General features: G+C 42.0%; 2 protein-coding genes across 8 annotated transcripts in view; one reads left to right on the top strand and one right to left on the bottom strand.

Moving 5' to 3' along the window:
* Positions 1 to 5244, bottom strand: part of spag16 (sperm associated antigen 16) — a 677853-nt gene extending 672609 nt beyond the window's left edge. Inside the window, exon 1 of the mRNA XM_033024314.1 lies at positions 5047 to 5244. The gene's annotated coding sequence lies outside the window, so the exon portion shown is untranslated. The remainder of the gene's footprint in view (positions 1 to 5046) is intronic.
* ikzf2 (IKAROS family zinc finger 2) overlaps positions 1 to 25143 on the top strand; it is a 203517-nt gene that overhangs the window by 54356 nt on the left and 124018 nt on the right. For 2 of the 7 annotated variants that reach the window (XM_033024327.1, XM_033024322.1), the window contains exon 2: positions 22462 to 22526. Coding sequence is in view for 3 of the 7 variants with exons in the window: in XM_033024315.1 (XP_032880206.1) it covers positions 10330 to 10554 (225 nt within the window). In the remaining 4 variants the exon portion in view is untranslated. Of the gene's footprint in view, positions 1 to 10064; positions 10555 to 22461; positions 22527 to 24239; positions 24309 to 25143 lie in introns of those variants that run through there. The other 5 variants (XM_033024325.1, XM_033024316.1, XM_033024320.1 and 2 more) reach the window with 4 other exon arrangements.

Here is a 25143-nt window from a genome sequence, read left to right as displayed (position 1 = left end):
ACAGTCAGTCATATACATCACAAATTTTGTCGGGATATTTCAGTTGAAATTTTAAAGTTAATTCTGAAGTGGGAATGATGGAAAAAGCGTTTATCAACAATTTTTTTTTTGAAATGGTGCTTACAAACTGGGTATCTTCATTGCCACATACATCTAATCTGAATGTCTGGTAATGTGGCGTCTTGACACCTTTAAATATATTACCAAAAGAACATTTGCTGCATTTATGTCCTTTGGCCATCTCTTGTTAGTTAGCGTAATGTCAGATGGGTATAGTCAGTTTTGTCAGCTATTATCATAAAATGCCTTTAGAAAATTCCTTGCAACCTGTATATTTTGTTGTGGATAAATTATGTGGGAAGCGAGAGTGTTTCTGTACCAATAGCAATAACGACCCATGCTATGGCCATGTCATGATAATGTTCGGTCCTTCACAGAAAACATGCTTGTAGTGTGCATGGTTAAGAATATATGTTATCAAGGTCCAGGATTTATTGACACAGGTTGATCATACGCTGAATAATCCAACCACATTTTTGTTTGGATGTGGAAAGAAATAATAAAAATTGCGTTAATTGCAATGTGTAAAAAGAGTTGAGATACCGTATTATAATTTTGCTGCATGTCATTGTGGCATATATCATGACTTGATTGGTGAATATGTTAGTTTGGGACTTTATTTGAAGCAGAAATAATATGTGAATGCATAATTCCGACTGGTAACTACGCACTTCGTCCGAGCACACATCATGCAAGCCATCTTAAATGACCACCTAAAATGTCATTTGGCAACCTAAAAAGCTGCCATGGTTGGCAACAGGGAAAAAAAGTTAAGCGAGAGCCCTGGTATGCTGCAGCAGGATACTCAATTGCTGCCTTGAACCATCGTCAACTATCCATCTAAGTCAGAACTCATACTTGCAAGAGTAGTTCTGTACAACTGATAACTTTTAAGTATACTCCTTATAAGTCTCAATGAGTGTAGCTTTAATCCATTAAGCATAAAGCAGTCGACTGCACTGCCACCCTCATTACCATGAAAAACATATTGCATTATATCTTCAGCATAATGCTTTCAGTATGCATCATATATCAACTTGCTGGCAATAACTCAATAAAGCTTGAGCCTGGATAGAAAATATATTAATTGCACCTAGATTGCTAACATTTGCTTGGCCATGCACTGTACTCATTTGAGCTGCTTGTGGTCAGTAGGAGTTGCTGCCAGTTTATTGTTGCATATAGTGGTTGAGCATTAACTTTCTTTGAAGAGAGAAGAAAGTATCTTTGTAAGTCTTTTGCAATGTATCTGTGTGATGGACAGGCTAGAAAAATAACAAAAAATATAAAAGCTATGAGAAATCTATGTGCATGGCTGTTGTGTGTAACAAACAAATATTGGACAGATTGAGCACAAACTTCCCTTGTTGTCAATGGATGAGATGTATTGATGTATTCAGTTACCTTGATTATGCATGTGACTTGGGACACTGGGAACATAAATCCTAGAATTGACTTCACTAGCAACTTCATTTTACATTTCATCTCTAATGTGGATACCTTGCCCAAAAGATATGTGGGACATTTCTTCTTTTCTCATCTACTTTAACAAGGATTTCCAGTGTTTAACAAGGATTTCCAATGTATCATCTGATTAGTTACCGTGAAAATGAGCACCTCTGTTTTAAATGATGGTGGCATGCTTTAATTCTGCACAGATTACATTCCATTTTTACACAGATGCTGAAATGACAATCTGCTATTGGGTTCAAAAGTGAAAACAAAATGACTAAAACATTTCATTAATTTCTTGCATAAAGTTCAGTGGTGAGGAGAACTGGGACTGACTGATGTGGATCAACAGTACATCACAATTTCAGCCTACCTTTCAAGCAAGATTAAATATCTGGGTGGTATGTTCCAGCTTTAAGATAATATTCCAGTGGACTATTTATTCATAATTTATTCAGCTAGACACATGGACCTCACAACCCAGGGCTAACTTGTATGGGTCAGAAATACACTTTTGTCTTACTATTTATCTTTATATCTATATACATAACAAACTCTGATCTTGTTATTTTATGGTTTGGCGGTCTTTCTATTTGGGCAAAAACGGTTCGCGATAGCGCTACAATTTGTCGTCAGTTCACTCGCCGTTCTCCTATGCTGTGAACACACTAAGTTTTGTTTAGATCGGTTGAATGTCGTAAAAGTTAGCGAGGTTTAAAAATCTTAAAAACCGCGTGTGCACAGATCGATCTCTTCTCCTGCCAGTCAGCGCCGCGCGGATTAGTCTCTTCCCCTGTCACTTCCCGGGGCGGTCCGCCCCTTCCTGCACCATCGCGTCTATCTGGAGCTGAGGATGGCTGGCGGAAGTTTCCAACCAGGCATTCGGAGGGACCCGGCCCAGCCCCGAGCAGCCCAGCCCCGAGCAGCCCAGCGTCGGAAACCCGACACAGTCCAGCCCAGAGTCGGAGACCCAGCCCTGCCCGGAGTCGGAGATGTTGCCGATGTCGCAAAACGGAAAGCGGAGACTCTGATCCCGGCAGAGGAGAACGACCAGCGACCAGTGCCCGCCGTGAGTCCCCATCGCACTGCCAATTCCAGCCACTACCCCTCTGGTCCCCCTCACTGGTTCCTCCCCCTCCCCCATCCCCATGATGCCCCCCTCTCCCCCATGGCTCTTCCCCGTCTTTTCTCCAAGCTCACTCCACCCATCCACACATCCCGCTCCCCCCACAACTCCCTCCCGCCTACACCCCCCTCACCCCCTACACCTCCCCCCACCCCCACTCTCCCGCCCACACCTCTCTCCCCACACCCACCCCCCGCACACACACACACCTCCCACACCCCCCCCGCCCCAACCCCCCCTCCCCGCAACCCACTCCCACATCCTCCCCCTCCCACACCCCTCCCGCCCACATACACGCCCTCCCCCACACCACCCTTTCTCCCCCCCATCCACACACACCCCTCCTTCCCCCCCCCCCCCCCCTATTCTCTCACCACTAATATACTGCAGAACACCATTGACATAGAACTAGTGCAAGGGTGATCGCTGGTTGGCATGCCTTCGGTGGGTTGTTGTATCTCTAAAAAGAGAACATTGATCGGAAACCCAATTGAATCTGCCTCACAAATAATGTAGCCACAAGTAAATCATCTTCTTTTAACCATTTATGAAATCTAAGTTGGACGATGATGAAATACTGGCCATTTGCTTGAATGAGTGGAGTTCTAATAAAATGCAAAGGATTAACACCATCCAAGGCAAAAGGGCTTGTTTGATTAAAATCCCATCAACCAGCTGAATAAGTGACTGTCTCAATGACTTATACACTGTTGCTCAGTGTTTACATCTGAAAAAAACTTGATACACCAATCATCATGAAAACCATTAGCAACAGCTTCATGGAACCAACACCATTTGAAGAATCCCACCAAGTCAAACCACCCTACCTGGGAAATATTTCACCATTCATTCATTACTGCTGGGTCTGGTACATATTACCATAGGGATACATCTAAATGAAGGCTCACAACAATTCAAGAAGGTGCTTGGGAGCATCTTTCAAAGGCAATAAGAGGTGGGAAATAAATGCTGATTTTGACAATCATCCTGAATCCAACAAAAAAATAAATAGATTACACATAGATTGAGTCAAATGGCATTGATGAAGATATGATTAATCAGATCCATTGGTAATTTTAAAATATCCGAATGATCACGTGCTCGTTTCAATTAAAATTACGTTTGTGTCAGAACTTTACGCAATAAATTAAGATGATGAGTGTTTCAGTTGTAATGAATTTACCTTTTACATCAATTTGAGGTGTTAGGCACATAGACAAGTTCCACCCATACCTTTAATAATTGTGATATATATATCTGGTACATCATACAAGATTTATCCTTCTTGTACACACTGCAAAACATGCAGCATTTGTGGAAAAATAATAAATTCCAGAACTGATATAAACAAAAGAACATTTACAAATGCATTATTTACAGCAGGTCCCTTACAGCAGATGCATAATCCATTAATACTGAGTTACACAGTCACCTCCAAATGACCTAGTTCCATACTAACTAGGCTTACAATTTGGGTATAAAAAATGTGGAAAATAAATGAGAAATAAATAGTTCTTACTTATAAGCATTACTACAGGAAAATTAAATATCACTTCACAAATGTATGCTTATCAGTATAACTATCATCATGATAACCCAGAGAAAACTATAAAAACTATTTTGCAATGCTTAAATTGATACAGCAAATAATCCTTTTGCATGGAAAAATAGATGTCACCTTAAACCATTGAGAAAAAGAGAATACCTTTTATATATTTTTTAAATCGCACTGCTTTCTGTGAGGTTTAAATAGCCCCAGCATTGAATCCTCCTGATGGTGAATATAGTCCCCCTGCAGCCATACCAGTTGGACACTGACTGACAAATACCAATGGAAAGGCTTTCAGAAAACTTTGAATGGTATTACCAGAACAGAAGAGGAATGCTGTTGAAGCACGAGTAGAGAATGTAGGTTTGCCTTGCACTCCCAAAAATACCCATCCCAGCTGTTTAATACAACAGTAATGAATTCCATCTGCACAACATTTTTAAATAACGAAAAGACAACAAAGTTAGCAAGTAAATTGATATGATGCAGAGTTTAATGTTAAGTGCTACAAACCAGCAAGATGTAACACTTTGTTTGCAATATATCCAGAATTCCAGAATTAATTTGAATATTAAGAAACTTAAATTAATTTACTTTCAACCCCGGTTACAGAAAGGTGACACAAGGGCAAATGACAAGATTGTAGGAATTCAGAGACTGCATTTTGCAGTACAGGCAATTTTTTTGCCTTGGTCGTCTGGCTGTGGCCCTGAAAGCTTTATGTGCTCTTCCTGCATAAAGGAAATTTCTTTTTCAGACATTGTTTATCCAATACCTCTGTCCTATTTATTCCCTGACAAACATCTCCCAAATTTATTTTATTATTTGCAGCACCCATGCATTCCATTGTAGCACTCACCTGCAATTGAATTCATGCAATTTGTTCAACTGTATATCCTTCCAAGAGCTGACTGCAAAGGTCATATCTGCTGTGTTACGTTGCCACAAGTGCAAAAGATTGCAATATATTAATAGTATACTGTACTGAAACATAAAATCACCCCTTAATTAGAGCCACAAAAGGGACAAAATGTAAGGATCTTTATCTGAATGCATGCAACATTGCAACAGGGTAAACAAATAATTGGTGCAAATAGAAATGCATGAAGATCCAAAAAGAATAAAAGAGCAGTGGTTACAAAGTGATAAATGTTTGGAATTAAATATTCTAGGATACCCAATTTCAAAAAATGAGGAAAGTGTAGAGACTTACATGAAAAAATCAGTAGAATTAGTTTGGTTTAATATAAAAATAAAATATTGACAAAGTGTCTGTGGGCCACCAAAACTATGGTTTTGTGGGTTCTGGGGTATCTGATGGTACCAATACGGGAACCATAAACTCTTCCGCAGGTAGGGTAAAAATTGCACAATGGGCTGGATGGAGTGGGTAATTTTTGAAGTGGTGCCCTCTTTCTGCATTTAATCCAAGCTTCTGTATATTCCCAATTCATACCCTGGGAATGCATGTCCAATACCATCTCAAATGATTCTTCTCCGTTTTAAGTGGTCAAAGGGCAAGGATTCGTAAGAGTCAGTGAATAAATTGCACTATTTTTAGGAGGCTTTGAATACACTCTTGAATCTTTCTCCTGAACTGCGTTATGATCTCTTTTAATGACAAAGCTGTAGTGGGTTTTGAAAGTTTTATGTCTGGCATGCAGATAACATGGCCTGATCAATAAAGTTAACTGAACATAACTAGGGCTTAGAAGCTGGGACTATTGACCTGGGAGAGGCCGCTGACACTGGGATACTTATCCTTCCTGTTAATATGGAAGATTTTGTAGTATCTTTCCAGTTTTTTACGATGTCTATTTTAGGTCGATATGCTCAATGAAGCTCATGGATATCAATAGACAATAGATAACAGGTGCAGGAGTAGGCCATTCGGCCCTTCGAGCCAGCACCGCCATTCAATGTGATCATGGTTGATCATCCACAATCAGTACCCCGTTCCTGTCTTCTCCCCATATCCCCTGACTCTGCAATATTTCTTAGTTGTTGGAGCATGAATCAGATTGAAGCAATTGATTCTGCACCAAATTGAGGCATGAAATGTATGGAAAACAAGAGTGGCATTGTGATTTTTTCCCTGTACTATTGCATGGTAAAACTACAGCATGATATATGTGCATGTTAAGCCCTTAAGTATTTGATGGATCACATGGTGTTCCATTATTTCACAATTGGAAAGTACAGTTGCCATTAAATTAGCAATGCTACTTTGATTTGTGGTGGTGTAGATCAATGGAAAACTAATCATATCAATGAACACGTTAGATAATCATAGTCATGAGGCACAGAAACAGGCTACAAACCTATATTTACTTGTGGTTTATATCAAGAGAATCAGTAGGAAAAAATGTCAATATGTTGAAACAGAATTCATTTTATGAGAGTAAAAGGTAAATTAACATAATTTTAAAAATGGATCACACTTATAATTTAAATGACTTTTCAGAAAATATAGCTGAAAGTTGACCAGTTTTGTTGATGAGTCATTTTAATGATCACAAATAAAATGCACACATCTTTAATAAGTAATTTCACAAATACACCCAAGATGATAAACTGTCAATAGTATGAAAATACTCCTGTTTATTTTTAACTTTTGAATTATTACTTGAAATTTCTAGGAACCTTTAGATATAGAATATAAATAGATGACGAGAGCAAAATAATAATTCTCTTTTTTTCAATTTTTACATTAACGACCATACAGAATATTCAATTTTATAAATGTATTTCCTGGTTCATGTTGTTACCTAGGTTAACTTTTTGCATCCATCTATCTAAAACTCTCATCCTGTTTGTTTCTATGTCTGTTTGTGGGGGCTGTGCTCCTGAAATTACACCAAAACGGTATACAGTTTTTGGCCCACCTTACTCACCATTGTCCTGGTGTGTGGTGTATCAAGGTTCGTTCAGATTGATGGTATATTTTACAAGTTATTCACATTTTAAACTTTATAAAACCCCACTTTAACAAAAATCACTTGGACTTGCACTGGCAGTTAGCAACTATGATGTCAGAATGGGATCTCATTTACATAAACTGCCCGTCAGCAGTGTTCCATCCCACAATAACATCACAATGGGATCTCATTTGCATAAAACAAAAAACACTGCTGCTTCCACCTCACAATTACATCAAGGGGGGTAGGGAGGGGAGAGGGGTTATGGAGGGAGGATAGAAGTGACTGAGGGTAGGGGAAAGGAGAGGGAGGGAGAGGCGAGTTGGGGAGGGGAGGAGGAGTGGGCAAAGAAAAGGGAGGGTGAAGAGGAGGGGGAGGAAGTGCTGTGGATGAGGGGGAATGGAGGAGGATAGGGGTAGGAAGAGGCGCAGTTGCCATGACTCGCGTCACAATGGGGATATCTGGCGTCACATCGGGAATGGGTGAGTGGTGGAATATTGCGTTGGGGGAACGGGGCCCAATGGGTCCCACTTGGTCTAGTATCTATATTACTAAAAGTCTGTTCTTGACCGGTTTTGGCGATCTGTGCTGCGATTTCCGAGAGAACGCCGCCACCTACGGCCGTCATTTTTGGCCACCTCGCTCAGAGCCCCCCTCCGCCGCATGTGTGCTGAGGATTTTTCCAGTCGATGAAAAATGACAGAGATATTAATGATTTTAAAAAATTGCCCATTCTCTCTGCTGCCCCCGCTGGCGGCAGGGGGGATGGACTATAAAACCAGGAAGTGGTGTGCCTCAATTAGTCTGCAAGCTGGAGGAAGGCAGAGGGTCACGTTTCTCTGAGCTGTGAATAACACTGAACACATGTCCACACAACTGTGAGTAAGTACCCTTAATGTGGTTTGAAAATGAAAATATAGTTAAAGTAAAAAAGCACTGCCTGCAAATTGTTATTTGGGGGGTTTGGGTTGAAATAAAAAGGCACTCTCTCTCCCCCCCTCTCCTCTCCCCCACCACTTCTCCTCTCCCCCACCACTTCTCCTCTCCCCCCCCTCTCCTCTTACCCCCCCCTCTCCTCTTACCCCCCTCTCCTCTTCCCCCCCTCTTCTCTTCCTCTCCCCTCCCACCCCCTCTCCTCCCCCCCTCTCCTCTCTCCCCTCTCCTCTCTCCCCCCCTCTCCTCTCCTCTCCCCCCTCTCTCTCTCCCCTTTTTCTCCCCCTCCCTCCCTAGATGTGACTGCAAGTTGGGGGCTATGCGTCAGTAGATAGGGTGGTTATGGGGTAAAAGGAGCAAATTAATAATATTAATATAATATCAAGGGTGGTAATTAGCGTGAGTGCGGGGGGGGGGGATAGTTAGTGTGTGTGACGCTGCATGCCGCCTTCCCCCCCCCCCCCCCCACGTTGGGGGAACTTGGTCTAGTATATTACTAAAACTCTCATCTTGTTTGCTATTTATGTCTGTCTGTGCGTGTGTGTCTGTGAAGATGTTTGATCCTGAAATTACACCAAAACGGTACACGATAGCACTATAATTTTTGGCCCACCTTACTCACCATTGTCCTGTGGTGTGGTGTATCAAAGTTTTGTTCAGATTAATGGTTTACTTTACAAGTTATTGACATTTATGAAACCCCACTTTGGAAAAATATCTTCCATCTGCACTGGCAGCAGCGTATGTCGTCACTATGGGATATGACGCCACACTGGGATCTCATTTACATAAACTGCCCATCAGCAGTGTTCCACCCAAAATGACATCACAATGGGATCTCATTTACATTTAAAAAATATCAGTTTTCAACAAAACTGCCCATCGGCAATTCCACACCACAATTACATCACAATGGGAACTCATTTACATTAAAACAAAATATGTTTTAAAAATCACAGCAGCTTCCACCTCACAATGACGTCTAGGGGGTAGGGAGGAGAGAGGGGTTATGGAGGGAGTGACAGGGTAGGGGAAAGGAGAGGGAGGGAGAGGTGAGGGAGTGGAGGAGGAGAGGGGAAAGAAGAGGGAGGGTGAAGAGGGGGGTGGAAGTGCTGGGGATGACTGGGAATGGAGGAGGATGGGGTAGGAAGAGGGATGGCGAGGCACAGTTGAGGAGGGTTGCCGTGACTCACGTCACAACGGAGATCTCTGGCATCACAACGGGAACCCATCAGCCATGCCTGTGCAGTTTGGGGCTATGGGTGAGTGGTGGAATATTGCGTTCGGGAACTAGCCCTCCCATGTGACAGGGACCCAACTGGTCCCACTTGGTCTAGTAACATATATAAGTAGTGTTGGGGAAACTACTTTTGAACTAGAGACATGTTTGAATTTTCGGATGACTGCATTGTGAAGCAGAGGGGATGGGGCAAGATGTTGAGAAGGCTGCCAATAAATGCAGCCGTCTGTTGCATGATTTATCTCACAAGCATCCCCCTCAAAATCCCCAGATATTCCCCAAAGCTATGACCCTAAACTGTATATTGGACTTCTGAACGATCTCTTAGCTAGAACAGACTTCATTTATCCTTAATCGTTTTATCTAGTCCGTAATGTTTATCCTTAATTATTTGTGATTTGTGTATCATCATTCTCTTATTTTAAATATTCAAAAACAGCGTGTATACAACAAATGCTAGAGAAACTCACCGGGTGAGGCAGCATCTATGGAAATAAGGCATTGGCGACGTTTCGGATCGACCGAAATGTCGCCTATTCCTTCTCTCCATAGATGCTGCCTCACCCGCTGAGTTTCTCCAGCAATTTTTGCCTACCTTCGATTGGTCTAGCATCTGCAGTTCTTTCTTAATCAACAGCGTGTATAGAATTCGTTTTTATTCTTCAAATAACATACATTAGTCGGAATTCCAGATACGACCAATAGAATCCACACACCTCCGACAAATAAACTATCAGCCTCGTTCTAGTGGAAGCAATAGCTTTCGCTCTGTGTTCACCTTTTGCACCTGTACGCGACTGGACGCGAAAACCTTGCCTTGCTGCAAACACAATATTGCGATAATTAACTCGTCGTTATACGTTAAAGTTTTACGTTAAAGTTCGCTCACTGCCTAAATAAGAAACCGAAGTTTAAGTCGAACCACACAGCAGTTCCAGAATAAAAAGCATGAAATTACAGTTGAAGTGATTATCTGTGACAAGTGTAACCTCACACTAAGACGTTGTAGTTCCTAGGGGAATTCAATGGAGCGGTGCGATACAGAACCCGCATGTTGGCTTGCGGGTTACAGCCGCTCGTATCCAGGAAACGGGACGGCTTCGGGATTCCTGGAGTGAGCCGACCCCGCAGCGGCCTCAAGCCGGGGAGGTGCGGCCTGGGCATTGCGATGCAGCTGGCGACTCAAAGGGTTCGAGGGGCAGCCGCCATCGTAGTACGATGTGGCGAACAGGAATGCGCCATCAGCTCATCTGGGGGAAAGAAGCATACCCTGCAGGTAAACCCTTCACCCCCAAAGCAGAGGGAAGGCCAAGTCAGTCCACCACGCCAGCATTCCCGCAGGAATAAAATCGTTTTCTTGTCATAAACAGAAGCGACCCAGGCAATGGCCTGTATTAAAGAGGCTCAGCGTCAGGGTTTTCAACCTGACAAAAAATTGTATTTGTTGCAAGACTTCGGTCCTACGTAGCGACTAAGAATTTAGGAGCTGCCATGACGTTTGATAATCAATCGCCTAGTTTTGTGTTAAAAACAAAATAAATTATCATACAACATTGATGAACCTATGCATATTACGAGTTGATGACATTTGGTTAGAAATCAGGGTGTGTTACCTGTTCCAAAACTAAGTGACACGACAAAGCTGGTAGTTGGTACTGGTGAGAATCGGTTCTCGCGCAGTACGCTGGGAAAGTAATTTAATGAATTTATCAGTAACATAACATATAGAATAGAGATGACACTAGATCTCCACGTAAAAGCCATAGCATTTCACAGTAAAGAAAAGCCTTTCGGCCATTATTATACCTGTGCAGCTCTCGTTGCAAACCGTGTTAGTCATGTTTCCCATACAACTTTTTTTCAGATCTTTATCCACCTTATAGTATGGCGAGTGCTGGTTTTGCCCCCTTCACTGTTTCTGGTTGGGACATCCTATATTCTAGCAACCCCTTACAAACTCGTCATAAGCGATCACTACATCATCTGTTTCAATTATTTAGATAAATGAGTTATAGGTAATTTAATTTTATTACCCGATTTGAGTGGACACACATTTTTCCACTTAAAAAAAGTTTTGGAAATGTAATGTAGATTTGCATTGCGAGATGGTGGTAACTAATAGAGAATTAAAAAAAAAACAGGCTATCCAAATCTGCATGAGAGGGAAAATAATGTCAAATGAATAAAGAGATTTAAAACGAAAAAAAAGCCTCAAATATTTGAAATGACATGAATGAATGAAAACTAGATACAATTAAAGTTAGATCACATTTAATTGTGAAGAAAACAGGAACTGCAAAATGGTAAAGTTTGCGACTTAAATAAAAGTAAAGCTTTTTCATTCTGTTGGATACTAAAAAAAAGCTACAGAGGTGCTACGTAAAATTTAGCAAGGCAGCTCTGGATTGCGGATCTGGATATGGATATTTATGGAGGTCACGAAGAGGATTAACAAGGGCAGGGTGGTGAATGTTGTCTATATGGACTGTAACAAGGCATTTGACAAGGTCCGGCATAGTAGGAAAGTTAGTTCACATGAAATCCAGGATGAGCTAGCCAGTTGGATTCAAAATTGGACATGTGGCAGGAATTAGTGAGTGGTAGTAGCAAGTTGTTTTTCTAATTGAAGGTCTATGATGAATGGCGCCCCATAGGGTTCTGTGCTGGATCCATTTTGTTTGTCATCTGCCTTAATGATTTGGATGACAGTGTAGTTAATGTACCTAGTAAATTTGCAGATGACAGCAAAATTGGTGGGAGAATGGACAATGAGAAGTAATAACAAGAAGTAAGCTTACAAAAAGATCTGGATCAACAAGAGAAGATGGGCCAAGGAATGGCAGATGGAAGTCAAATCAGGGCAGGACCTGTACAGTAAATGGTAGGGCCTTGGAGAGTGTTGTAGAGCAGCGAGACCCAGTGGCACAGGTACACAGTTCCCTGAAAGTTGCAACAAAGGTAGCCTGAGTGATGAAGCAGGTATTTGGCATGCTTGTCTTCATTGGTAAGGGTATTGAATGCAAGAGTTTTGATGTCATGCTACAGCTGCAAAGCCATTGGTGTACCACATTTGGGGTATTATAAATAGTTGTGGTTGCCCTGAAGGATGTTATTAAACTAAATAAACTAAACTAAAGATGTTGCTATAGGAAGGATGTTATTAAACTAAAAAAGGTGCAGAAAAGGTTCACCATGAAGTAACCAGGATTTGAGGGTTTGAGTTATAAGGAGATGCTGAATAGTCTTGGACTTATTTTCCTGGAGCGTAGGAGGCTGAAGGGTGATATTATCGAGGTATACAAAATCACACGAGGCATAGATAAAGTAAATGTTTTCAGTCTTTGTCCTAGGATAGAATAGTCACAAATTAGAGGCAATAAGTTTAAGGTGAGAAAGGAAAGATTTCTTCATGTCGAATGTGGTATGTATATGGAATGAGCTGCCTGAGGAAGTAATAGAGGTGGGTACAATAATTGGCATTTAAAAGACATTTCCCTAGATATATGGATAGGAAAGGGTTTTCGGCCAAATGCAGGCAATTGGGGCTAGATTGGCTATAAAACCTGGTCGGCATGGATGAGTTGGACTGAAAACTTGCTTCCATACTATACGATTCTAAGACTGTATGGTTAAAAGGATAAATACATATTTTGCATCAGTTTCACAATAGAAAAATTGTAACTGCAATATTAATGCTCCTAAAAATTACTGTTTGGAGATAAATTGAGAAATGATTTCAGCTTGGAATGAACCATTGGAAATTGATTAGGTTGCTAGATCTGACATTATTGAATAATGATTCCTAAAGGAAATGGAAGAGTTATGCAAGGGATTAGTTCAGCTGAATACTAAGTTGTTGGTTCTTATCATATTAATTGACAAGAAGAAAACTAATGATTCCAGTATTGAAGAAGGGAGAGCAATGGAACTTTAAAACGCTTTGGCCTGTTAAATGCAGGGAAGATGCTGGAAGGCATTATTGTTTTTGCTATTTGGATTTGGGAAAGTTACTTGTTCATCTTCTGAAAATTCAGTCCAAAACGATATGAGAGAATTTCATCTGTAGTGCGAGGCAACATGTTAATAATGTTTGGTGTTAATTTATTCAATAACTTTCATAGGAAATGGACTTTGGCATTAATTATTTCACCATTTATAAAATTTTGAAAAGTAGTCATATACTACTTTTAAGCATTCACGTCAAACAGTCATTTTATAAATGTTTTCTGTAACCGGTCAAGCACCAAATATATTTTGTTGTCAAAACAGCTTCACAGTATTTTTATTTATGGAAATTTAGGTTTATATTAGTATTAGAACAATGGTTGAAACCTTCAAGTATTGATTGTAAATTGTTGCAAGCTGTTGGCCTAAGATTCAAGCATTTGTTTCCTTGAGTTTTAGTGATGATGAAAATAAATTTGATTTTTGTCACTTCATCCTGGGTGTGAATCTAATTATCCTCTCTGATGCTATAAATATAAATTGAAAACACCAGCTTTGTTATATTGTTATTAAAATGACTTAAAGTCTTATTTATAGGAGTGCCATTTATGATCTTCTGGTGAAGTGGTTAGTAAAAATTACAGCATAGTTTGCAGAAAGAAGATTGTGTCTCACTAAATTGAATACAATGGCAAATCAGTGGGTAATTACAGGTGATAAATACTATAACTTTGATTTTAGAGAAACATTTCAGTGACGGAACAGGATTGAGAGATTTTTGGTAAATGTTAATTGAGTCTGACTGACAGATATCATGTTGGAGAGCAAATTAAGAAAAATCTCTTTGCCAGAATCTTTTTATCAGTGAAACTATGGGTCACATTGCAGGAGATACCAGAAAGATGATGATGTTTTTTTCAACACGATGATACATTTTAGAAATAAACAGATTCATGAGCTTTTGTGCATTATTTTGCATCACTGACACTTCTACCAGCCATTTACTGATGTGGTACTTGTGATTTTGCAAACTTGCTAGTGTTGCTCCAAATTCCCTCTTCCAAACCATTAATATATGGTAAACAGTTGCGGCCCCAACACCGAGCCTTGCGGCACTCCACTCGCCACTGCCTGCCATTCTGAAAACTAGACCCGTTCACTCTAGTCCTAGACTCTCCCACTAGTGGACACTTCCTCTCCACATCCACTCTATTGAAGCATTTCACTATTCTGTATGTTTCAATGAGGTTCCCCTCATTCTTCTAAACACCAACGAGTACAGGCCCAGTGCCGACAAATGCTCATGCGCTGAAACGACAATGCTCAAGATGGTTGATGTACTGATGCCCATATGCCTCTTCACTTGTACATAATGTTAAATTCCAAGGCACTGCAACAACATAAAATAAATAAGTTGGATATGTGAGTGATTTCAGTAATTTGTTACTGGCATGGAATCAATCTCTAGAATGGAAGACAATTAACAAATGCAAGTACATTTATACTTTACACTCATCTGAGATACATGGATACAGTTAATAAATTTTAATGCACCCTAAATGTAGTTCAGTATTTGTGCTTTCAGACGGTATAAACCTTACAGTAATTTTGCCTGAAAGAAAATTAAGATTCTGCACCTTTTTTTGTCAATAAAAGGATTCTGACCCGAAACGTCACTTGTCCATTTCCTCCACAGATACTGCCTAACTCACTGAGTTCCTCCGGTACTTTGTGTTTCAATAATAGTGTAGAGGCTCCAAACGTGGTGAACAAATGGGTTACTTTATTCAGGCTTAAAAGGTTCGTTATACATACACGTTGGTCTTCTAACATAAAGTTGTTGTAACTGCGGCGAGGCTGTAGCCTCGTGGGCTCGAGCTGAGCCCCTGCTGAGGTGGAAGGACACTAACCCATAGAGAGAAGAGAGCTGGTCAGCACGAAGTAAGAGAGAGAAGAGAAAGAGGGTTTCCCCAGGGTTTGTTATATATCCCAGGACACACCCTTATACCCCCTGACAACTCCTCCCTGCCATTGCCCAATCACGTGACCCTACCCCAGACTGCTGAGGGTTCGTGAAGCTAATGGCCCCACCACTGGGTGCCGCCAGAGGACCCCCCCCCCCCCAGAACCATAGGCAGGAAAACTAGCAGGCCGGGAAAACGCAGCATCCTGACTCCGAAACATACAGGCAGACCGTGAGGGCAGATGTCGAAAAGGGATGGAGCGCGCTCACCATCTACGGGAAGGTGCACAAGCATGGTCAAGGGCTGTTCTGGCTGTGGGGTCGGGGGCACCCCGGCTGTGGGTCGGGACGTAGGGGTCCGCGGGCACAGTTGAGGCTCCGGCTGTGGGCCATCCCGAGGTATGCCGAGGGGTGCAGCTGCTGGTGGGGGAGCGACGGCAGCCGCGGCCTCTCAGCCCCGGTGGGTGGCTCCGAGCGGGTCATGCGGAAGGGAAAGCGAGGGCCGAGGCTGCTGCGCCGCTGTCTGCTGTGGTGGGCCCGGAATGCAGGCAGGCGACTGCGGCGGCCTGCGATCGGTTAGACCAGGTATAGGTGGGGAGTCAAGCGGCCCGACCGCGTCGGTGGGGCCCAAAGACACGTTACTAGTGGGAGGCAAGCGGCCGACTGTGTCGGAGGGGCCCAAGGCGGCGTCCGGGTGCAGCGCAGCGCAGAGTTGACGGCTGCAACCATGGTGATCATTACCATAGAGTTGGACTATCGGCTGCAGACACCAGGTCACCACGGTAGATGGTCGCTGCGTGCGTCGAGAAATCCAAAATCTCCGTTTTGGAACGTTAGGGTCACCAATGTAGAGGCACCAAACGTGGTGAACAAATGGGTTACTTTATTCAGGCTTAAAAGGTTCTTTATACATGCACGGTCCTATAACATAAAGTTGTTGTTGCTGCTGCGAGGCTGTTGCCTCGTGGGCTCGAGCTGAGCCCCTGCTGAGGTGGAAGGACACTCACCCCGAGAGAGAAGAGAGCTGGTCAGTTCGAAGTAAGAGAGAAAAGAGAGAGAGGGTTGTCCCAGGGTTCGTTATATATCACAGTACACAGCCCTATACCCCGTGACAACTCCTCCCTGCCATGACCCAGTCACGTGACTGCTGAGGGTTCGTGTAGTTAGTGGCCCCACCACTGGGTGCCGCCACAATATATTATATACTTTGGTATATCAAACTTACTATTACTAAAATAAATATAATGAAATATTTCAAAATATCCAGTTTATAAACTGCTATTAAAAATAACATTGGAACAGAGTTAATTTAGTCCTCAAACTAGTTTTGCTAATATGCTTTTAAATTCCTTCCAATTTCATTGGTTTTGGAGCCATTATTATTCTTACTTGAATGTGTTTCCAGATTAGTCTTAAAATTTGCAATTTATGCTTATTCTTAAGAACTCTAATAGGGAACTTCTGATACACATCACTTTCTTGCATTTCAATTTAATTGAAAGCAAATTACTTTAAAATAAATTGCAAAACAAAAACCTTATCATCTTTATCCTTGTGTGATAATTACCTTTAGGTGTAACAAATGCAAAAATGTTCATTTCATTTCTGTAAAAAACTAATTAAAATTAATCTTTCCAAACAAGTAAAGAGATTGAGAGTGAAACGCCACACAGAATTCATTCCTGAGGTTCCCTAAATTTATCTCAGTATTTGCGCAATCAGACAGTACAATCCTTACTCTGCCTTAAAAATATTAACAAAGATTCTGCAACTTTTTTTGTTTTTTTAAAACAAGCCATGTTATTTAGGTCACAGTAACAGGGGTTTTCAACAAAGTCTTAAAAATCAATTAACGTATTTCAAAAACATTTACATAAACTATTTTCTAAATTGAGAGAATACAATATACAGTTCAAGAAAAAAAAAAAAGGAGTATTGCACTTGCAAACTGCATCCATTTGTATATTATAACTGGTTCAAGTTTGGAGAGTCTGTTATGGACTTGTGTGATCCCTACCCTCCTAGTCACAAGACATTCAGAGGGAAAGCCTTCAGAATTAAACTTGGGCTACGAATAGCTGCTGCCAATGCTTAACATCAGAATTTACATTTCAAAAGATTTAAAACATACTATTATTGTCAATGCTGAAACTTTTACAGTAAAACTTTTACAGTGAAACTAACATAAAAGTTTACATTTTCACTCTTCTTACAAAGGTAGATTAAAATGAAAATGTACATCCAGAGTTTCACACTGAAAACCCCAGCATATGTTGCCACCATTAAACAAACTAAGGAAGAGGTTCCAGTTATCCGATTCCAGTAGCAAATGCACTACAAAGCTAATGTACCTTTTATTTTTCAAGCATTTTCATGTATAAAACGACACTTTAGTACAAAAATATGTAAACAGCTTATACCTAATGCTTCAGCAACAAAAAAGCCAAAGGATTCAGGACAAGGCCACTTGTCCCAGATTAGAAATGCTACATGAAACAGGAAGTGAGTCTGGTTCAAAACTGACAGTGCTTCACAATCAGTTATGATCACAGTTTCAGTTTTTAATACATCCTTCTCTTGTTGCTCTTATTGTTCAGAAATTAACAACAGTCTCCAGTACTTTATGAAAATGTCCAGTAAGTACATAGTTTGGGTCCTAATTTTGTTCCCCCTTCAACAAGCAATCTAATTGGGAGAGGTATTCTTTATTCAAGGAGCAAGTGCCACAAAACAGGTTGTCAGACTTGACATCTGACCTATATCATTCATCTCTTTCTTGTAAAATGCAGATAAGGAATCAACAAGTTAAGACTATAATAGTCAAAAAGGGAGTAAGATCACACAGGAATAATGTTGATCTAGTGAATAAATGTACTTTACTCAAACACTCTTCTTTTCAGATTTATGTTGTTCCATTTCAATTAAGTTGGTCATCATTGTAAGTATATAAAAAATCATAAGTGCTTAGTTCTGTTCTGCTGTTCCTCCCTTCATTGAGTGAGTGTTTCAAATGGACAATACAATTATGAAAGGCTAAGAAGTATTAATCTTCAATCCTTACTCCATTTAGCAATTAAGGAAGTGCAGTATTGTTCGAGACATAGTTGACCCTTGACCCTGCATCATTCTTTATTTTATCACTTAAATTTTATATACGAGTCAATCACTAGCTTGTCACAGTTGCACCTAGGCAATGACCGAGATGAATGATACAAAGTTTTGAAGATGACATGACTGACAACTTATTTTATTTCAAACTAAAGTCTAATTTTAATTCCCACAATGTCATATATAAATGAAAAACCATATTACGGTAAATGAGTGGAATATACTCATTATTGTATAATCTTGGCAATTTCTAACTATTTCAATGTCCAACTTTCCGTTGCCATTACTACACGGGAATGTGGGAGTGATCTTACACAGACAAAAGAACAGATCTTCCCGTCATTATTTCCAGGTTAATTGGTTCTTTATTGAAGTAGTTGTACAGACAAAATGAACATACCAGATTCGCTTTATTCTTGCATCGGTGGGGGCGCTGCAAGCCGGGTGCCCTGCCAGCAGTGAGTTTGTTTTTTCTACTTTTTTTGTTTTTTTAGTATGTCCCAATGTGTGTTTTTAATGTTTCTCGGTGTGTCTTGTGTGGGGGGGGGGGGGTAAGGGGGAAACCGCTTTGGCCGCCTCCTCCACGAAGAGGCGACTTTTTCCATGTCGCCACCCTCGCAGCCTAACACAAAGGATCGGTGCGGCCTTTCCCGGAGAAGCGCCCGGGGCTTCAGCCGTGGGCGCAGCATAGACTTTTTCATTGCGGAGCAGGCGAGCCTTCGCCCGGGGTCGCCAGAAGGGAGCGCTCCATTCGCTGGCCCACGGCAGCCTGAAGCCGGAGCCTGGGACCCCTCGTTGGGGACCCCGGAGGAGAAGAGCTCCGACCGCCGGCCCGCGGCCTACATCATCTAGAGGCCGCGGACTGCGGTGCTTCCAGCTGGCGCATCGTCTGGAGCCTGGGATCCCTCGTTGGGAACCCCGGAAGAGAAGAGCTCCAACCCGCGGCCTACTTCTAACCGCGGGCACGGCAGGGACTTACCATTCAGAGCGGGATTCCTCGCCGGGGATCCCTGGAGAAGAGCTACGACCGCCGGCCCTGCGGTCTGCGGTGCTTCTAACTGCGGCGCGGCGGGGACTTTAGATCTTCGACCGCCGGCCTGCGGCCTACACTATCTTGAAGCTGCGGTCTCCGGTAGGGAAGCACCGATTCAGGACTTACCTTGTCTGCACATCTGGCCGCCCGCAGCGGCGACTGCGGAGGGTTGTGGTCCCGACCACGGGGGGAAATGGAGGAGGACTGACTAAACATTGTGCCTTCCACCACAGTGATGAATGCTGTGGTGGATGTGTGTATTAAATTTTTATTGTGCATTGTGTGTTCTTTTTTTTAACTGTACCGCTGCTAGCAAATTCATTTCGCTGCACTTTATTGTGCACGTGATGAATAAATCTGACTTGACTTGACTCTTATACAAATTGTAGCTCTCCATTCTTACTATCTGGTAAGAACTGTATTCTCTTCAACTCCCGTGGCTGGTCTGATCTGGTCACTCCCTCTACAACTATGATAGATGTAACGCTCTTCTACGTATCAAATGCCCACCAGTGTTCAAAATAATATTGCTAGAAAAATCTAGACAAAATTATATAATATGCCAACAGTAACTAGCCTAAGGATGAATGGCTCCTACACAACGGCCCCTAGTTGTTCTACGTATATAACAAAACAATTACCAGTAAACTTTTATAGCTTTACATATTATCAAAAACAAAAGTATGCAATACGTACTGGCATTTAATTTTCATTGGTGATTCTTCAATCTTCGTCTTTGGCTTTTTGGAGCAGTCATATCTTTGTTATCGGTCTTACCAAGATGTTGCTTTTAGTCTGAAGTCATACTGTATGCCGAATGGTGCTTTAAAGGCTTGCATCTCTTTATCAACCCTTTCCTTTAGTTTGCCAGGATCATCTTCAAAGCTACTCATAGCAGTTTGAATCTCCTTTCTTTTTTGAGTCAACTGTGAGTATTGTCCTTACTTTAAGAAGCCAAGCTACCACAGTCTTCAGATTCTTCCATGATGAGAAATAGATGATTAGAGAGTTTGTTGTGTTCAATGGTTCCTTGACAATAACATTCACTGTGATAAATTGCTTGATTTCTGGATCATTAGCAGAAATTGCAGATTCCAAGTTAAGGTTTGGCCACTCACTGTCTAGCTTACAGAGAAACTCTGGTCCCTTGACCCATCTCTCACTACTTAAGAAGCGGTCTTCTTTTAGTCCTCTAGAGGCTTAAGCTGCAGGATTTTTCTTTGTGCCAACATATCTCCATTGTGATACATTAGTAGCATGCCAAACAAAAGAGATCCTGTTTGCCACAAATGTTTGGAAGCGTTTGGTTCGTTGTTGATGTACTTAAGCAAGGTTGTGCTATCAGTCCAGAAGATGGATTGATCCAGTGGTAGCTTTAATTCCTTTCACAGCATTATGTCCACTCTGACAGCTAGGACTGCAGCTGTAAGCTCCATTCTGTGAATTGTCATTTGTTTCAATGGTGCCACTCTGGCTTTTCCCATTATGAATGCAACAAGCACCTCTTTGTTATCATCTTCCCAACTTAGATATGAAACAGTACCATAACAACTTTCGTTTGTGCCTAAAAAGTGGTGCAGCTGTGCATATTTGACGACCAACGTTTGCAGGCTTCATGCACCAGTCCACTTTAAATTCCGACATCTGGTTGAATTCTGCTAACCATCCTGTCCATTGCTGAGAGAAGGTTTAGGATATGTTATCACCCCGTCCGAGGTTTTCCTTACAGAGCTCCTGCATAATCAGCTTGGCTGGCAGAGTAAATGGTGTTAGAAATCCTAAAGGGTCATATATAGAGCCAACTACAGACTCTGGTCGTTCCTGTGCCGCAATTCTGAACTTGAACACACCTGCTTCAATACATCAGTGCAATCCCAGTGCCCTGTCCATAGGCAGATTGTCTTTGTCCAAGTCCAACTCCCTGGTCTCCTTGGCTCTGTTTCTTGTGGAATGGATGCTAATACAGCACAGCTGTTGCTGATCCACTTTGACAGCATGAATCCTCCCATTTGGCAGAGGGAAGTTAGGTATCTTGCCATTCGAACTGCTTCCTGTTCTGAAGGCATAGATCAGGGGTCGGCAACCTACGGCCCCCGGGCTGAATGCGGCCCGTAACCCAAAATCATCCGGCCCGCAGGCGGATTTTTTTTCCTGTAATCATCCGGCTTGCCGAGCGCGGCCGAGCGCCTTCCCGAGCGCAGCCGAGCTCTGGCTGTACCACATCCTGCGCAAAGCCGCCAGCACGGCCGCGCATCGTCTGTGAACACGTTAAGAAAGAACTGCAGATGCTGGAAAAATCGAAGGTAGACAGAAATGCTGGAGAAACTCAGCGGGTGAGACATGCAAGGATTGCATGAGGCTGCCTCACCTGCTGAGTTTCTCCAGCATTTTTGTCTACCTTCTGTTAACACGTGATTTGATGCCTACCATCCGGGGCGGGATGGGGGCAGGATCATGTGTACACGTGTTAGATGTGGCCCGCCATCCACTCACAGACATGCGTCCCTGCCCATATGCAGAACAAGGTTGCCGACCCCTGGCATAGACTTTAAACAATCATCTACATTGAAGTTGTTCTTTACTGTGTTTGTCACCTCTGCTGGGAAATGAGCTTCGTTGTCTTCAGCAGTCTTGCAGAATGCAAAGTTTGCACAACTGGGTGATGACACAGCTCCAAAAAGATGTTCCTTCATCAGGTATTCAACAAGATCTTGCTGTTCATCACCCTCAGGCTACCACAGGAATCACAAATAGTCGATATGCTTTTCTGATAACTTGACCTGATGAAACATTGCTTTGATATCAGTCATCAAAGCAACCGGTTCTTGGCTGAATCTGATGAGAACTCCAATGAGTGAGTTGGTAAGGTCTTGACCCTGCAGCAGTTGGCAGTTAAGTGAACACGGGCAGTTAAGTGATGTTCCTTTGAAGATTGCCCCACAGTCAAAGACCACCCTCAAGGTCCCTTTTCTTGAGTGATACACCCCATGGTGTAGGATGTACCAGAGCTCTCCATCACTTCGATTCAGCTGGTCCACTGGTACCATTTCAGCATAACCATTATCAATCATTTCTGTGAGGAAAGATGTATATTCATCATGAAATTTCTTATTCTTGCCAAACCTGTGTTTCAGGCTCTGGATGCGCTGTTCTGCAATGCAACGGTTATTCGGCAAACTGATGCTTTCTAGTCTGAAAGGTAAGTCTAGACAATAGTGTCCATCTATCATCTTTACTAAGTGATTCATAATATCTAAGAACTTTACCTCTTCTCTGGACATTTCTTCTGCTTCCTTGCTGGTTCTTTCACTGAAGTCGTGATTGTATTGTTTGACCAGTAGCTCCTCTAGGTTTACAATGACAGCAGCAGCAGGGCACCCATCTTCATCCCTGCTGTCCTTGTCACTTCTCAGGGGACCATAGATGACTCATCTCAGTAGGGTCCTCACGACGATGGTCCATTCCCTCAGCTGTTGACCAGCTCCCAAGGTTCCAATACCTTCAAAGCATTTGTCCTGATGAGTAGGTCGATACCAGAGTCTATTTTAGGAATCTTGATATCCTTCAAGTAAGGCCATTGTATCAGATCTTCCTGTCTGGGAATATTTAACAGAGAAACAGGCAAGGTCTTATGTGTGAACACATCAGATAGTTGTATAAAATCGTCTTTGTCCAGACTAGATATTTCCAAACCTGAGATATGTTGACTGATCACAGGCTTCTCTTGATTCATGGTACGCAAGAGAATTTTAGTCTTTTGTCCTGTGATGTTCAGCCTTCTCATCAAGCTTTCTGTGCAAAAGGTAGTTGAACTTCCATGATCCAAAAATGCGTATGTTTGCAATACCGTGTCCCCCTTGTAATAATAATGATAATAATAATAAATACTTTATTGATCCCCTCAGGGAAATTCAGATGTCCAAAAGCCAACAACCAACAAACCCACACATTCAGAACGAAAGCAGACAAAAAATACATAAAATACAATATGGACAATACCTGAAAGCAATAAATACTTAAAAAGACCAAATAATTAACTATTAGAAATGCAAAGCATCCCCATACAGCCTAGCGGTCAGTATTATAAAATCTAATGGCTGCAGGGGTGAAGGATCTCCTGAACCGCTCCGTACTACAGCGCAGGGAGAGGAGCCGGTTGTTGTTCCGTGTGCTCTTTTGACCCTCCAGAATTTCATGGAGGGTTGCCGGAGTTGTCGAGGATGACCAGCACCTTGCTCCTCATACGCCTCTCAAGCACATCCACCACAGAGTCCACTCTCCCCCCCCCCCAGCACTGAGCTAGCTCGTTTTACCAGTTTGTCCAACTTCTTGCTGTTTTTAGCACTGATGTTGTTACCCCAGCAGACAACAGTGTAGAAGATGACACTTGCAACCACAGTATAGTAGAATAGGTACAGCATGTCATTGCGCACATTGACGGATCTGAGCCTTCTGAGGAAAAAGAGTCTGCTCTGTCCTTTTTTGTAGAGGGCATCGGTGTTGACTGACCAGTCCAGTTTGTTATCAAGGTGCACTCTCAGATATTTATATGTCTGAACCACCTCAATGGCTCTTTACCTGTACTGGTATGATGGAGAAGATACAAGTTTCATCACCGGCCCCAATATGCCCACACATCTGAGATGAGGAAACAACATTACTCACAGTTGGCTTCTCATTTTGTTCTGTTTGCTCTGGCTTCTCTCTGTTTTCTTTTGTTCAACATGAAGTATTTCAGGATGATCTTGGTTGCACACGTCACAAGTCATATGACTCTTGCAGTCTCTGCTTATATGTCCTTTCTTCAAACATCCAAAGCAGACTCCCTTCTCCCTTAAGAGGTCTATCTTTTCTGTGTCCCTTCTTCCTGATCTGTGGACACTGCCGTAATATGTGACCACTTTTATTACAGAACAAACAAGAACCTTGAGTCTTCGCGTTCCACCTGTCGTCGGATTTACTTGCACTGCTGTTTCTTCAAGTATTACAGTTATTGCAAAACTGCTTCCCTTTGGTTCTGATCTTTCTCTTGTTTTAGCAAAAGTAGAGCTTTTGACAGTTGCAAGTGGTCTAGCATCCTGAATGTTTCCAAAAAGTGGATCTGACAGTATCTTTACTTGCCTCTCCATGGTCTACCAGGTCAGAAAATTTATCTCAACGTCCATGCTTTTCCTGTATTTGATATGCCCTATCCCTCCACTTGTCTCTGAGCATGTAAGGCAGTTTTAGAAGGATAGTCTTCATATTGGAAGCAACATTCATTTCCTCCATATTGGTGAGATGTTCCATAACTTCTAAGAAACAGCGAGAATGTATGCAATGCCTTCACATCCTCTTGCTTGATCACTGACCAAGCAAAGGCCTTGACCATGTATGCAGTGGAAATCTTATGTTCATTACCAAAATATCCTTGAAGCAAATCTTTTGATTTTTATAGCTCTAGGCTGGAGGTAAATGTCGGCAACTGTGGACTAAGTTTTTTGGATACCCTCTTGTGCATTGCTCTAGACAATGCAAGCAATCACTCTTATCATAAGTTTTTCTTTCCACTCCTTACTCAAATGCAGTAATGAAAACTTCATACTGCAAAGGATCACCATCATAAACAGGAATGTCTCTTGGTGGTAAAGTAGAAGAAAGATTTTGTTGAAGCAGAAGAGAAGTAATCTCATTCTGCCTCTCCATTAGGTTCCAGATATCACGTTGGTTTCCATCATTCCGCGCAAGGGGGGGTAATACTAACATGCCCCTGCATACCCCTGCTCATATGAGCTCTAACAGGTGCTCTGAGAGCTGTTTGTCTTGGTCTAACAACC

The sequence above is a fragment of the Amblyraja radiata genome, chromosome 7, assembly GCF_010909765.2.
Source record: "Amblyraja radiata isolate CabotCenter1 chromosome 7, sAmbRad1.1.pri, whole genome shotgun sequence".
NCBI classification, from domain to species: Eukaryota; Metazoa; Chordata; class Chondrichthyes; order Rajiformes; family Rajidae; genus Amblyraja; species Amblyraja radiata.
Note: the sequence above shows the minus strand (reverse complement) of the source record. Positions and strands in the feature narration are given on the sequence as shown.